This window comes from Ranitomeya imitator, chromosome 3 (genome assembly GCF_032444005.1).
Source record: "Ranitomeya imitator isolate aRanImi1 chromosome 3, aRanImi1.pri, whole genome shotgun sequence".
NCBI lineage: Eukaryota > Metazoa > Chordata > Amphibia > Anura > Dendrobatidae > Ranitomeya > Ranitomeya imitator.
The window spans coordinates 389,839,209-389,854,865 of record NC_091284.1 but is presented as its reverse complement, the minus strand read 5'-3'; the positions used below and the strand labels follow the sequence as shown (position 1 = coordinate 389,854,865).

General features: G+C 42.5%; 1 protein-coding gene across 8 annotated transcripts in view; it reads left to right on the top strand.

The window, feature by feature from the left end:
- COL16A1 (collagen type XVI alpha 1 chain) overlaps positions 1–15,657 on the top strand; it is a 327,454-nt gene that overhangs the window by 273,786 nt on the left and 38,011 nt on the right. For 7 of the 8 annotated variants that reach the window (XM_069757001.1, XM_069756995.1, XM_069756999.1 and 4 more), the window contains 10 exons: positions 326–352; positions 463–534; positions 620–664; positions 2,289–2,333; positions 5,894–5,947; positions 7,169–7,222; positions 8,585–8,638; positions 9,005–9,049; positions 9,133–9,186; positions 15,507–15,542. In XM_069757001.1, coding sequence (XP_069613102.1) covers positions 326–352; positions 463–534; positions 620–664; positions 2,289–2,333; positions 5,894–5,947; positions 7,169–7,222; positions 8,585–8,638; positions 9,005–9,049; positions 9,133–9,186; positions 15,507–15,542 — 486 coding nt within the window. The remainder of the gene's footprint in view (positions 1–325; positions 353–462; positions 535–619; positions 665–2,288; positions 2,334–5,893; positions 5,948–7,168; positions 7,223–8,584; positions 8,639–9,004; positions 9,050–9,132; positions 9,187–15,506; positions 15,543–15,657) is intronic. The other variant, XM_069756997.1, reaches the window with a different exon arrangement.

The following is a 15,657-nucleotide window of genomic DNA, read 5'->3' as shown; positions in this document are numbered from 1 at the left end:
TTTAACAATTTTGTATTGTCCAATCAACCTAACATTGAATAACTGAGTAATAATATTGTGTATTCTGTTCAGTGCCTTTTTTCGATCTATTTACTATGATGCTCATTTGTGGTATTACCAGTTTTTATTGAACGTTCAGTAATGCTAATTTTGAAGACAAACTTAGTGTGTACAGACTGTCAGAAGATCATATTTAAAGACAGTGCTAACTATTACAAGTGTATGTGTTACAAATGTCAGTTGTAAACTAATTCAATTAACCCTATGATATATGGCTCTTTTCTATTAAATTTTCTTCCTAATAAAATTTTTTTTCACATTTTAGTGTCTTTCGGAGAAGACTGATGAAGTGGTGAGCATTTTATCAAGCAGTAATTTTTTTTTAGTCACCTACATAAGCTGTACATTGTACTATTTGATTCAAAGGCTGTATAAAAATCTCAAAATGTTCCCCATTTTTAGGGAGATGAACCTGATTCTGGATGTCCAGGCCATCCAGGTATCCCAGGATTACCAGGTCTAAAGGGTGAAGAGGTAAGGACTCTGCTCTTTGCTGTACATGACCATACTTAAGTACATAAGTTCTCCTTAATCTAATTCCTTAATTTGTCTTGACCAGGGATCTCCAGGTGCAAGAGGATTTCCTGGCCCTCCAGGACCACCAGTAAGTAATCTGATTTTACCAAAATATCATTCAAAATGTTAAAAAAAAATGTATTCGTATAACAGTGTTATTGTGTCATCACTGAGAGATATGATCTTTATATCAACAATTCTCAATTTATACTCAATGAATAAGTGATTGTTTTTACTACTTATTCAGCAAAAGATCACAGCATATGAGTAACCAATATATGTTTGTTAACTCATGTTTCCTTGAAAGCATCTTCTCTTGACAGCTCTCCTTACCTTGTAGAAGATCAGAAAAGAGCATGATCCATACAACAGCATTATGCTCTACCCACTTCAAGAAGAGCTATTAAAGGGGTACTCCAGAGAGATTAAAAAAAATTGTACTGTCCCTGCCATCATAAACTATAAAAATGAGATGCCCAGTGCACTTCTATTATCTTTAAAACACTTCGATGGGAATACTTTTCTGCCCAACCGGTTGTGCTTGCTTCTTATTAATCTATTTGTAATCTTGCCTGAAGAAGGAGCCACTGTGCTCTGAAAGCTTGCAAACATATTATTTTCTGGTTAGCCAATAAAGGTATCACTCCTAGAATACTTCTGTCATCATTGGGCAGAAAAGTTTTCACATCGATTTTTCTAGCTAACACGGTACCACAATACAGTTTTTTATTGTACATCATCTTTAAAACACTTGTAATTCAGTGTGACAGGAGATGATCCTCACTGTTCCCCCCTCTTGTCTGGGACAATAAGTCACACAGCAGTGTGAAGCTCCCTCTCAGGCCCCATGTTGTCTGTGAAGAAATAGCTATTATCAGGAGACTGGCTGATATTAACAGCATGGAGCTGCACACTGCTGGAATACCCGAGACAGGAAGGGTGAGCAGTGAAGAGCAGCTCCTGTCATGCTATCCCCCTCATAACATCTGAAGTGAGGGGATGTGGCCTGCTCCCTGCTAGTAGCCCTGAAGTGAAGAATACTTTATCAATGGGCCGGCTAATATCAAAATCTGGGGAGGGAGCAGGCCATGCCCCCGCCACTCCTCCTCATCTCATGCTGCAATGAAGGAGACATCAGGGGACTGGCTGCTGCTACTAAAAGCCAAGAGCAGGCCATGCTCCTGACACTCCAACCTTTTCTTGGACTTGATGTTACTCACTGCAGTGTGATTTCATATCAAAGATCGGAGCGGGGAGCAGTGAGGAGCAGCTGCTGTCACACTGAATTACAAGTGTTATAAAGATAGTAGAAGTGCACTGGGCATCTCATCTTTATATTTTATGAGGGTAGGGATAGTAACATTTTTATCTCCTCCAAAGTACCCCTTTAAACTCATTTTAAGCAAACAGAACCATATGTGATATTTGCACACTTAGCCGCTCAAATTTTTCAGATGATTGTGTAAATATTGTATTAGGTAAAGTGTTTGAAAATTGCTAATGATTGTTATTTTGGTGATTTATTCTGTAAAATATCCAGTTTTTCTTATCTAAAGTGTGATATTTAACAATTCTAACAGTATTAATAACAGTATTGATGTTCCTTTCTCCATTGGGTCAAGATGTTTCACTCTCTTGGATACAGGGTTCTCTTGATCCTCCATCCACGGACAGTGGCTTTTGGATTGTGATACCCCTATTTTTTCCCTCAGGGGCTCCCAGGTTTTCCAGGCTCTCCTGGCTCCCCCGGACTACCTGTAAGAATATAACCCTACTCCCACCTGCTCGCTCGCTTATCCTTAATTCCCAATGCACATAACTCCACCAACGCTGTGCCGATAAACTTACCTCTTGTGTGCCACACCTGACGCGACTTTAAATTTCATTCCTTATGTGCCCAAAGTCTTATCACTTGTGAGACAACCTTTATACCTTGTGTTTCAAGATTCACCATCTTTGTCTGAAAGTTTTCTCGAACTGCCTCATTCTCTACATTTTCAGATGTTTACATCCCCATATCATTTTGTGAGCTGTTATTTGAAGATACAGAATTTTATAGCAAATTTTTATAGGAGATGGAATAAAGTATTTCAGGCAGATAATTTTTTGGCGTAATTATAATTATTTCTGTATTTATATAGTGCTAACATATTCTGCACCACTTTACAATTAAGCAGTGCTATGATGAAACAAACAGTGATTTTGAAAACTAAAAAATGCATTGAAATAAATCAGGAGTATCAGGAATTTGATTTTCATTATGAATTTATATTTCTTGCACATGTTGGATAGAAGTGATTGTAGAATAGTTAATAGTTTAAGAAATTCTTTGATTGGACCAGGTTTGCCCACAGTAGAAAATGAGTAATTGTATCCTATTTTCCCCCCTTGGGAAAATTTTGCCCAATCCCAAAAAAGGCCTTAATTAAAAATTTTGAGGGATTTTATATGAACATATTTTGGAGCCCAAAGACTTCGAAATGTCAAAAAAGCAAATATACTGTATGTTTACTTACCTTCCCTGCTCCAGTGCTGACTTTCTCTCACTGCTCACATGGATTATTTTTAGGCTGCAGTGATGACATTATGACTACAGAGCATGTAACCACTGCAGACAATCACTGGGTTTAGCAGAAAACCCCTTTGACTATTCTTACTTTTTAGAAAGATGTTTTCCTGCATCAAAATATTTTTGCATCACCTGACTTTTTAATGTGACTGATTTTCACTCAGGATTCAGGATGTTATATTGGCCATGGAATTGGTCTTCAAAGAGGTATTCCCATTTTGCATCTACAGTATCTTGAGTAGAAGACTTCTTGATGGGAGTCACATATATAACACATTTATGTCATATCTTGTGGATATGCCATAAATACTGTATGTGAGATGGGACAACCTCATTAAAGGGAACTTGTCAGCAGGATTGTGCACAGTAACCTACAGACAGTGTCAGGTTGGCGCCGTTATACTGATTAAAATGATACCTTGGTTGATGAAATCCTTCTTGTGGTTGTTGTTTAATCTTCATTTTCAGTTTTGAGTTAACCATATGCTCGTGCTTTGGGGCGGCCTGTAGGGGGGGTCTTCATGTGGTGCTCTACTTAGGTATTCTGACAGGTCACTGGTCCCTCACTGACCTGCCCCCTAGTTTACATAATAAATATTATATATAGCTTGGAAAAAAAAACCTTCTGCAGGCAGGTGCCGGCGGTAGCGCCTGTGCTGCAGCCTGATCGCATATCTATTTTGCATATAATTATTTTGTTTAATCTTATCCTTATATTCTATGCAGGTGCCATCTTGCTACAGAAAAAAATGGTTCTTCCTCCAATATGGTGTGCCTGCGCAGTAGCAACTATCGGTGATCGACGATGGCTGCTACTGCGCAGATGCCGGCAGCTCCATCTTGGAGTAGGACTTTTTTTTTCTATAGCAAGATGGTGCCGCCCTCTAGCACAGTCCGCCACAAAGCACGATAATCTCCTTAAAGTGAACCTGTCACCCCCAAAATCGTGGGTGAGGTATGCCCACCGGCATCAGTAGCTTATCTACAGCATTCTGGAATGCTGTAGATAAGCCCCCAATGTATCCTAAAAGATGAGAAAAAGACGTTAGATTATACTCACACAGGGGCGTTACCGCTGTTGGTCCGGGTCCGGCGCCTCCCATCTTCATCAGATAACGTCCTCTTCTGGTCTTCACGCTGCGGCTCCAGCGCAGGCGTACTTTGTCTACCCTGTTGAGGCAGAGCAAAGTACTGCAGTGCGCAGGCGCCGGGAATGGCCCTCAACAGGACAGACAAAGTACGCCTGCGCTGGAGCCACAGCATGAAGACCAGAAGAGGACGTCATCTGATGAAAATGGGAGGCGCCGGACCCGGACCAACAGCGGGAATGCCCCTGGGTGAGTATAATCTAATGTCTTTTTCTCATCTTTTAGGATATATTGGGGGATTATCTACAGCATTCCAGAATGCTGTAGCTAAGCCCCTGGTGCTGGTGGGCTTAGCTCACCCGCGATTTTGGGGGTGACATGTTCCCTTTAGCTCAAAACTGAAAATAAAGATTAAACAACAACCACAAGACGGATTTCATCAATCAAGGTATCATTTAAATCAGTATAACGATGCCGACCTGACACTGTGTGTAGGTTTCTGTGCACAGTCTTGCTGACAGGTTCTCTTTAAGACTGTCATACTACTAGGAAATGCTGGGAAAGCTCTATTAGCTATTAGCCTGTGTGAGATTCCAACTGTGATTCTGTGAAGAAAACTGAAAGACATGCACTACTGGTAGACCTTGCGGACCACCACATGTGTATACCATATGCACTCTTGAACTTTCTACCCCAACTTTACACCACTTTGTTAAGTGTTATGTCACTGCTATAATGTGGAAGCACCATCCTGTCCTTACATCTTACATGTCGCTGTGAGCCCAATGTCTCATTGTCCTAGTCAAGTCTTCTACACGTATTTGTTCACCTAACCTAGCTGTTTGTGCATTTGTTTTTTGGTGAGTGGGATTCTTTTATTCTGCTCTGTTTGGTGTAGCTTTTACTATACTATATATCTGGGGTCTGTATCAAGCAAAGGGGATATGATACCTCCTGACAAAAAAAAAGGATCTTTCATAGGCTTGGTGCTTCTATAACTTTATTAAATATTATACCTGACAAAATGTATTTTAAGGATCATTCAAATATTATATTCAATTAAAGTAGCTTACTGCTACCATTTTAGCACCAATGCTCATGTTTTCTAAAAAATAAATAAAATATATGCCATCTACCCCAATGAAATATAGCCTGATACACATCCCATCATACCTTTGGAACTGCAACTGGTGTCATGTATATTATACAACCGCTGTCAAATGTGTTGCTGATATTCTTCTATGATTAAATGTCTAACTTCTCACCTCTTTAACCAACCATTAGCTTGATGTTAATATGATGTTTGACACAGTATATAGCTAGATCAATTACAGAAAATATTCCACAGGAAAATATTGCTAAATCTTCCACTGGAAAAATGTTGCGAAGTTTGTAAAAGAAAAAACATAATTTAATATTAAGGGATCCACACTTGACTACAATCTTTTATAATTGTAAGCAAGTGACAACATTAAAATACTAAAAATACAATTTCCAGGATATACTACTCTCTGCCAACCATGGAAGAAAGGTAAGTATTAATTTGCCAAACACTAGGAAATAAATTCCAGATTAACAGTAATGTCTGGAGTTTATTCCTGTGGCAAATTTTTGAACTGAAATGTTTAATATCTGTTTCATTTTTATTTTATTTTTCGAGGGTATGCAAGGGGAAAGAGGACCACCCGGATCTCATGGAGATAAAGGAGAGCAGGTGAGACTTTAACGCCATTTTTACATGTTAGTGTTTAGAAGTAGTGATGAGCGAATATACTCGTTACTCGAGACTTCTCGAGCATGCTCGGGGGTCCTCCGAGTATCTTTTAGTGCTCAGAGATTTAGTTTTTCTTGCCGCAGCTGAATGATTTACATCTGTTAGCCAACAGAAGTACATGTGGGGATTCCTTAGCAACCAGGCAACCCCCACATGTACATATGCTGGCTAACAGATGTAAATCATTCAGCTGAGGTGAGAAAAACTAAATCTCCGAGCACTAAAAAATACTCAGAGAACCCCCGAGCATGCTCGAGAAATCTCGGGTAACGAGTATATTCGCTCATCACTATTTAGAAGTCCAAACCAGGAGCAGGTGCAACACACATAAGAGGTGCTAAACTATCCAATATAATTTTTCTCTCTGTAGGTTTCACTCCTGATTGTATTTTACAAATACTACTAAAACCACTATGCACCCATGTGAAAGATCAATCATTTAAAAATAAGCGAAGAGACAGAAATAATGGGTTTAATATCACTATGAAATGTGAGCTCCTAGTAGGGAATGACTGTCCTATTCTCATAAGCAGCCATTCTTTCACATTTCACACAGCAGACTATTAATGATTATGTTTATGCAAAATAGCTTCTCCAAAACTCTGAACCTAATTAAAGTAATAAAACATTTTTACTGTTTGGATTTTACAAAGGGACGCACTGCTTGAATAAGTCTTATATGAGCGTTACTTAAGTACTGCAAACACTGAAATACTTAATTTTATGTGCATTTTATTTTTACTTGCAAAATAGTACTATACTGGCATCATTAATTCAGATTATGCTGATAATAAGCCAAAAAATGCTAACATTTATTATAATCCATTTAAGTCACTATGAAGCTGAATGGAATTTTACTAGTTCTGGTCACCAGAAATGTCAACTTGATCCATTTGATGCTGGTGTAAACAACAGTTCTGTAAGTGAAAAAATTGTCTTCACTTTAGATTTTTCTTAAAAAAACAACACATTTTTGGACGCCTTCCTGTTTGTGATCAAGGTTCCTCAAAGTGATGGTATTCTTTCATTTATTCATCAGAATATGCTTTTCTGTCTGTGTCAACCAGTGTATCAGCATCAGCTTTTGTAATCTTGACAATCAAGATAAAACTTCTGTTTTTCAAGACACGCTCAAACACATGTATATATTTTTTGTTTTAGGGATCCCCTGGTCTTCCTGGATACCCTGGAACATTGGGTGCCCCAGGACTTCCTGTAAGTAGATATTTTAGAGCAGAAAAACATAGCTAACCTGTTAGCCTGTAAAACAGTAGCATTTGGCCTTACATATATATTTGTAACTAGATGGAGACCCGCATTGGGAGGGCAGTAATGTCATGATGGGGGCAGGCTTTGCAGCGTTGAGAATCTCTCCCCCCCATGTGCTCACCCACCTATCCACTCTCTCTTTCCCCATGTGCTGACTTCTCCCGTCTGTGCTCTCTTCTTTGACCTTTCTACCTCATGTGCTATGCGCTCCTCCTGTACAAAGATGGCAGCGGTCAGTGAATCATTCGGCTGATGCTGGCAGCTGCGTGTTTGCGATGGTGTTCCACTGGTGGTACTGTGCAAGAGGCTGCGTACGGCGTATACAGTGTGTGGTGCATACGGCGTATACAGTGTGTGTGTGTGATGTATATGGCGTATACAGTGTGTGTTTGTGTGTGTGGTGCATACGGCGTATACAGTGTGTGTGGTGCGACGGTGTTCTGCAGGTGGTACCGCACAAGAGGCTGGTACCACCAGCAGTTTCCATATTGAGACACCCCTCACTTGGGTGTCCAATATGGAGGTTGGTGAACTTTTGCCACTTGGAATTCTGGGATCTGGACACATCTGGATGGAACAGGATGTGAAGACACTACAAGGTAAGTATATATTAAGATATTTGATATCAATGCTTTCCCATTCATTTGAACTCTTCTGATTATAAGTGAGCACAGTAGGCTAATAAAGTGCCCTATGGGGTAAAGTAGCTTTAATCATATGAAGTTTAGACACAATTTCTTCTAAAAGTCTTCCTGCTGCTATAGTCATATAACATACATGGTTGGTTGTAGGTGAGAATTACTTTGATGACTACTGTTAATTAGTTTAGAATTATAAAACCCTACTTAATACAAAGAAAGACAAAAGCCAAGCAGCATAAACCAATAATTCCAGTAGTTTAAATCTATCTATACTTTCAGCAATTACTAAATTCTAATGTATAATGTTCTTTAAATTTACAGTTTGGGCAGTAGAGTATTAATTTAGAATGTTATAATTAAATTCCACTTCCTATAGAGATAGGTTCTCCCTATTCTCTCATGTCCTCCCTGTTGAATCAAATAATGTCTGACAGACATAACCAAAACGAGGGTGGAAAAGATTCATGAGAATCCTTAAGTTACCTGCATCTAAAGACCCACCCAGGCCACAAGTCATCACTGTGTTCTAACATGCTCACATTCATATCTAAATCATAGGGTTAGATTTTGCTTAACATAATAGTTCAACAAAGCGTGAAAATATTCTCATGTGATACTTTATTTGGAATGTTGTAATGCTAAATGCACTGAACTTTTTACTTGTCAGGGTAGTAAAGGGGAACGAGGATACACTGGACCATCAGGAGAAAAAGGAGAGTCAGTAAGTCCACGTATTATGATGTTTCTGGACTGATTTGTTCATATTTAAAGACAAGATCTTTCTAAACTTTATATTTATAAGGTTCATTTAACACATTATACATCTTGATGAAAAAGAAATCTAGACATATATTGAACTACATCTCTACAGTAATTAACCCAAGTAAAAAAAAAATCCAAAATGGCCTTTTTTTTTTTTCTATAAGAAGCTTTATGACTAATTTAAATCAATACTGTACCCGAACACCTAATTTAACTACTTTTACCTGTTTTCTTAGTCAGTGTGTATACTCTTTTATGATTATTTTTTACAGAATGTTGAGAAATATTCCATATTTACAATTATCTCCTTTTTTTAAACCATAAGGGTCCTCCTGGAATTCCTGGCATTACTGGCCCTTCCGGACCGGCGGTAAGAGCCTATCCCAACTTTTATTTCATGTGCTTGCTTATAATTATCAGAAATGTGACATAGTTGCAATCTACTTTTTTCAGGGACCAAGAGGAGAAAGAGGAGCATCAGGAAGCTTGGGAGAGAAAGGTGATCAGGTGAGTAGCTGTTACATTGAATGAAGGTGTACTACTCCACCCTTTATTTTTCATTAAGAGACTCTGATGTTATTGTAGAGTCCGTTACACCTTTTCTTTACACTTGCAGTGCACTATTTGTGCCAAGATAAACATAAATTTGGAAATGTTCAGCTCTTATGCAATGTACCTAATATGCAGACCTTAATCACTTTAAAAAAAAGTTATTTTTTTTATTTAGCTCATTTACTATGTAGTGTAGCATGGCTAAAGGGTTTGTAGTCGATGGGAGGTATGTGCCACATAAGTGCCTGGTTGCTGTAATGTAGCCCGGAGTATTCCTTTCTTGCACATAATCTTGTATATGTGTTTCAGGACCTGTGGTGATGTCAGACCACATGGCTGATCATGTGATGGGTTACTGGGTGGGGTTAGCTCTTTATAAGACTGGCTAATCCTTTACACAGCAGATATGTGTGGAGTTGAAACCCTCCTGAGTGTGTTACGGCTTCAGGACTGAGCCGGATGAACTGGACACTTGCTTTTCTTTGCCTGAACCAAAGGCCCATTTTGCTTTCTGTTATTTGCCACATGGTTTATGAAGCAATAAACCCAGTGAACTTCAAAGGAACACGTCTCCTGAGTGTCAGCCGTCGCAGCTGAGTGAGTGAAATCCTTACAATTGGTGGAGAATGCGGGCAGCGTTCCCAGCGGAGACGTGAGTTTATTTTTGAATGTCCTGGGTCAAGGCTGTTGCAAGCCAGCAAGCATTGCCGGAGAAAATGGAGGACCTGCTGAAACACTTGGTCCAGATGCAGTCACAGCAGGAGAAAAGGCAGAGCCAGCAGGAGCAAAGGCAGCAAGAGACCAACAGGCTGTTGATGCAGCAGATACAACAGAGCCAGCAGGAGCAACGGCAGCAGATGCAGCAAAACCAGCAGGAGCAACGGCAGCAGATGCAGCAGAGCCAGCAGGAGCATCAGCAGCAGATGCAGCTTCTGGCAACCGCCATCCAGGGCAAGGCGAGCGCCCCAACCCCAGGTTTGGCTGATGACACCCACGTCCGGAAGACGGTAAGACGCGCATTGCAGAAAATGACTCCCGGGGATGATGTTGAGGCCTTCCTGACGGTGTTTGAGAGGGTCGCTGAGAGGGAAAAACTTCCACCAGAGCAGTGGGCAGAGGTACTTGCGCCATACCTGACGGGAGAACCCCAGAAGGCGTACTATGATTTGACCTTGCAGGATGCCAAAGAGTATCACAAATTGAAAGCCGAGATTCTCGCACGTTTGGGGGTGACACTGACTGTCAGGGCACAGCGAGTTCACTCCTGGGGCTATCACCGGGACAAACCACCTCGTTCCCAAATGTTTGATCTGTTGCACCTGGTCCAGAAATGGCTGCAGCCAGAATCCTCTGCGCCTGCACAGATGGTAGAACGGGTGATGATGGATCGGTTTGTCCATTCCCTCCCGAGGCCTATACAGTCTTGGGTTGCCCAGGGTGATCCCCAGAATGCCGACGAGCTGATCGGACTGGTTGAGAGATACCAAGGGTTGGAAGGCTCCTTCGGGAGGCAGCCCATGCCGTACTGGGGGTCCCAGAAGGCAGCTGAGTCCCAAAAAGGGGTGGTGCGTCCAAGGTCACAAAGGGCGGGGGAGGTGGTGCCCAAGGTCCCCACGGGTGATATTATTTGTTGGAGGTGCCACAAGCCAGGACATATAGCTGCCCGTTGTTCCCAAACCACTGAGCAGATGGAGTGCAGCATGGGACGCCGTTGTTCATACTATGCGTATCCAGCCTGTAGTGTGAACTCTCCATCCAACGAGGGACCTCAAGCGTGTCCCGTAAAGGTGAACGGTCGAGCAGTAACGGCACTATTAGACTCGGGGAGCCTAGTGACCCTGGTGAGGGCCACTTTTCCTCTCCACCTGCTCCCAGGAAAGAAGGTCGGAGTGCGGTGCATACATGGTGATGCAAAGGACTACCCTATGGCCAGGGTGGACATTGAAACGGCATGTGGCACTGAGTCCCACATAGTCGGCGTGGTTCAGGACTTGTTGCACCCTATAATTATTGGCCGGGATTTCTGTTTGTTTTGGGATTTGTGGGGAAATGGTTCTGAGCTGCCTGGCAGGGAACCAGTGAACCCTGGAAGGGTATCGCCACACCCAGAGGCAGACAGTTTTCCTTTTTGTGTTCTGGTTGGGGATGAGGAGGAAGTATCCCCTACATCTGACATTCTGGAGTTAGAAGTTACCGGTGAAAATTTTGGGACTGCCCAACATAGGGACCCCACTCTGAGGGAAGCCTTTAATAATGTCACAGTTATTGACGGGGTGGTACAAGAGCCGGGGGCAGACACAAGATTTCCCCATTTTCTGTTGAGGGGGGAGTTGTTGTACCGTGTCACGAAAATACGGGAGGAGTTGGTAGAGCAGTTGATAGTGCCGGGTCCGTATAGACGGAAAGTGTTGGACATGGCCCATTCACACATCTTGGGTGGACACCTGGGGGTGGAAAAAACGCAGGAACGGGTTGTGCAGAGGTTCTATTGGCCTGGGTGTCACCGGGAAATAGTGAACTATTGAAGGTCCTGCCCTACATGTCAGCTAACTGCTCCTACTCCTCATTTCCGGAACCCCCTTGTGCCACTGCCCATTATTGAGGTACCGTTCGAGAGAATTGCCATGGACTTGGTCGGTCCCTTAGTTAAATCAGCTCGGGGCCATCAGTATATATTAGTCATCCTGGACTATGCCACACGCTATCCTGAGGCAATTCCCTTGAGAAATTCTTCCTCAAAAAGCATAGCCCGCGAGTTGGTCCATGTCTTTTCCCGGACAGGTCTGCCAAAGGAGATCCTGACTGACCAGGGTACACCTTTCATGAGCAAGGTGATGAGGGAGTTATGCAAAGCCCTGAAGATTTCCCAGTTGAGGACCTCGGTGTACCATCCCCAGTCAGATGGCCTTGTTGAGAGGTTTAACAAGACACTAAAGAGCATGCTGAGAAAAGCTATAGAGAAAGACGGTAGAGACTGGGATTGTCTCTTACCCTATCTGATGTTTTCCATTCGTGAAGTTCCACAGGCCTCCACAGGGTTCTCACCGTTTGAGCTTCTATATGGCCGACATCCACGAGGACTCCTGGATATAGCCAAGGAAACCTGGGAGGCCGAAGTCACACCCCACAGAAGCGTCATTGAGCATGTGGCCCTGATGCAGCAGAGGATTGCAAAGGTGATGCCTATCGTGAAAGAACACCTTCTCCAAGCACAAGAAGCTCAAGCCAGGGTCTACAACCGGTCTGCAAGAGTGAGGCAGTTCAATCCGGGAGACCGAGTTCTTGTGTTAGTTCCAACGGTGGAAAGCAAGTTCTTGGCCAAATGGCAAGGGCCATATGAGGTTGTCGAGAAACTTGGGGAGGTAAATTATAAAATTCACCAACCAGGAAGACGGAAACCATTCCAAGTTTACCATGTCAACCTCATCAAGCCATGGCAAGATAGAGAGCCGACAGCAACTCCGTCATTGTTAAGCAACCCAGAAGGTGAGGTTGGAGCGGTTACTGTAGCAGAGACGCTATCAAAGACCCAGAAACAGCAGTGCCGGGAGTTACTCCAGAAAAACAGGGACCTGTTTTCAGAATTGCCAGGATACACGAAGGTCATAGAGCACGAGGTCCTAACAGAGCCACATGTGCGGGTGAATGTGAAACCTTATCGTATTCCTGAGGCTCGTCGAGAAGTTATCTCCAAGGAAGTGGAGCGTATGTTGAGGCTTGGGGTCATTGAGGAATCCAAGAGCGGTTGGTCGAGCCCAATTGTCCTGGTCCCAAAACCTGATGGAGAGTGGAGGTTTTGCAACGACTATCGGAAGTTGAATGAAGTCTCCAAGTTCGACGCTTATCCCATGCCCCGTATTGATGAGCTCATCGAAAGGCTTGGGCACGCCAGATATATATCCACCTTGGATTTGACAAAGGGGTATTGGCAGATCCCCATGGCACAGGAAGCCAAGGAGAAGACGGCCTTTTCGACACCTGATGGATGCTTCCAATATGCCCGGATGCCGTTTGGCCTACAGGGAGCTCCGGCGACCTTCCAGAGGGCTATGGATAGAGTCCTTGCACCCCATAAGGCCTACGCTGCTGCGTACCTAGATGATATCGTCATCTTTAGCCCGGACTGGGAGAGCCATCTGGAGAAAGTCCAAGCGGTGTTGGATGCTATAAGAGAGGCCGGATTTACTATAAACCCGAAGAAGTGCGCCTTGGGTAAAGAAGAAGCTAAGTACCTTGGATACATAGTGGGTCATGGAGAAATAAAACCCCAAATCAATAAAGTGGAGGCAATCCAAACATGGCCAAAACCAGTTTCCAAGAAACAAGTTAAAGCCTTCCTGGGAATCGTGGGATATTACAGGAGGTTCATCCCAAACTTCGCCACGATGGCTGCGCCTCTGACTGACCTGCTAAAAGGGACAAAATCAGTAATGGTTAAGTGGTCCGAAGAAACAGAGTCAGCCTTCCAGGAAATGAAAAACGCTTTGTGTAAGCAACCCGTTCTGATGGCCCCAAACTTCAAGAAAGAGTTTATTCTTCAGACAGATGCCTCAGATGTTGGGGTGGGAGCAGTCCTTTCCCAAAAACTACATGGGGAGGAGCATCCTGTTCTCTATCTGAGTAGGAAGCTGTCCTCATCTGAAAAGAACTACTCAGTCGTTGAGAAGGAGTGCTTGGCCATAAAATGGGCAGTGGACACATTGCGGTACTATCTGCTGGGACGTAAATTTAGACTGGTATCTGACCATGCCCCGCTTAGGTGGATGAGAGAAACGAAAGGGAGAAATGCCAGAGTCACCCGTTGGTTCTTAGCCCTGCAGGACTTCAGTTTCCATGTGGAACATAGGGCCGGAAAGCTGCACGGTAATGCGGATGCCCTATCGAGAATCCCTTGTTTAGTGGGGGAAAGTGCCAAGCCCCACGGCTTTAGGCAGAGGGGGGAGGTATGTAGCATGGCTAAAGGGTTTGTAGTCGATGGGAGGTATGTGCCACATAAGTGCCTGGTTGCTGTAATGTAGCCCGGAGTATTCCTTTCTTGCACATAATCTTGTATATGTGTTTCAGGACCTGTGGTGATGTCAGACCACATGGCTGATCATGTGATGGGTTACTGGGTGGGGTTAGCTCTTTATAAGACTGGCTAATCCTTTACACAGCAGATATGTGTGGAGGTGAAACCCTCCTGAGTGTGTTACGGCTTCAGGACTGAGCCGGATGAACTGGACACTTGCTTTTCTTTGCCTGAACCAAAGGCCCATTTTGCTTTCTGTTATTTGCCACATGGTTTATGAAGCAATAAACCCAGTGAACTTCAAAGGAACACGTCTCCTGAGTGTCAGCCGTCGCAGCTGAGTGAGTGAAATCCTTACAGTAGTCATAAACATCTTTTCCCCAATTGAAGTCCTATTTACGTCAGTATTATACATGTGATATTTCAGTAGCAAAATATATCTTAATCTTAACTTATTTTCTTGTTTTCTATTAATATGCTTATCAAATTGTGCTTTTTTTCTCAATAATCATCATCATGATCAGTTATCATTGTCTCTTAGCATACTAAATAGCCATGATGACGGATCACTTCTATTTCACTGTAGGTCAGTTTACTTGTGTAGCTAGAGTCCAATAGGCCCCTGTGCAAAATTTGGATCGGACCCCCCACATGCATGTTGGTCACATGTATGGGCCCTTGTAGTGTTCTAGATCCTATAAAGACATATGTGTTCTCTCCCTGTGTAATAATGTCTTGTATGCACCACAATACATTTCACCTTAATGTGTGTCCAAGGATGCATAGCCAGGTGAAATTGGTATCAGTGGGCCCCCCTACAGCACTGGCACTGTTGCAGGTGCACCCTCTGAGACTGCAATCATTACGCCCCTGATGATGACCTAAAGGGTTATAGTCCCGTAGCATAAACTTTTTCAATTGTGGTGAACCCACTAATATCTTTGGCTAAGCTTATAGAACATAGTTACACATTTGCATGAGTATTTGCAGCATTACAACTGCCTTCACATTTGACTTTACTAAGTTGCCAACCACACGATTTCATCACTGATAAACATAAATCCAATATGGATTCTTATTAGATATTCTACATAAGTATTGATAACATGTACACTGAGTATTGTGAATGGTAGAGTGCAAGGATTAACTCAAAAGTCCTGGAACATACTCTAAATATAATGTATGAATAAGTAAAGTATGAGCATTATGTTTAGGCATTTACCATACAATGAACTGCAATTTTTCTTTTTGTTTCTAACCACAGGGTTTTCCAGGTCCACCTGGACTCCCTGGGCTTCAGGTAAGTAACAAAGGATAAAGGGTTTTTAATTATTATTTTTATAATTGTTAGAATATACAGTGAACAGTAGATTTGGGTACCCATTTACAAGAACTTATGATGGAAAAACATTGCC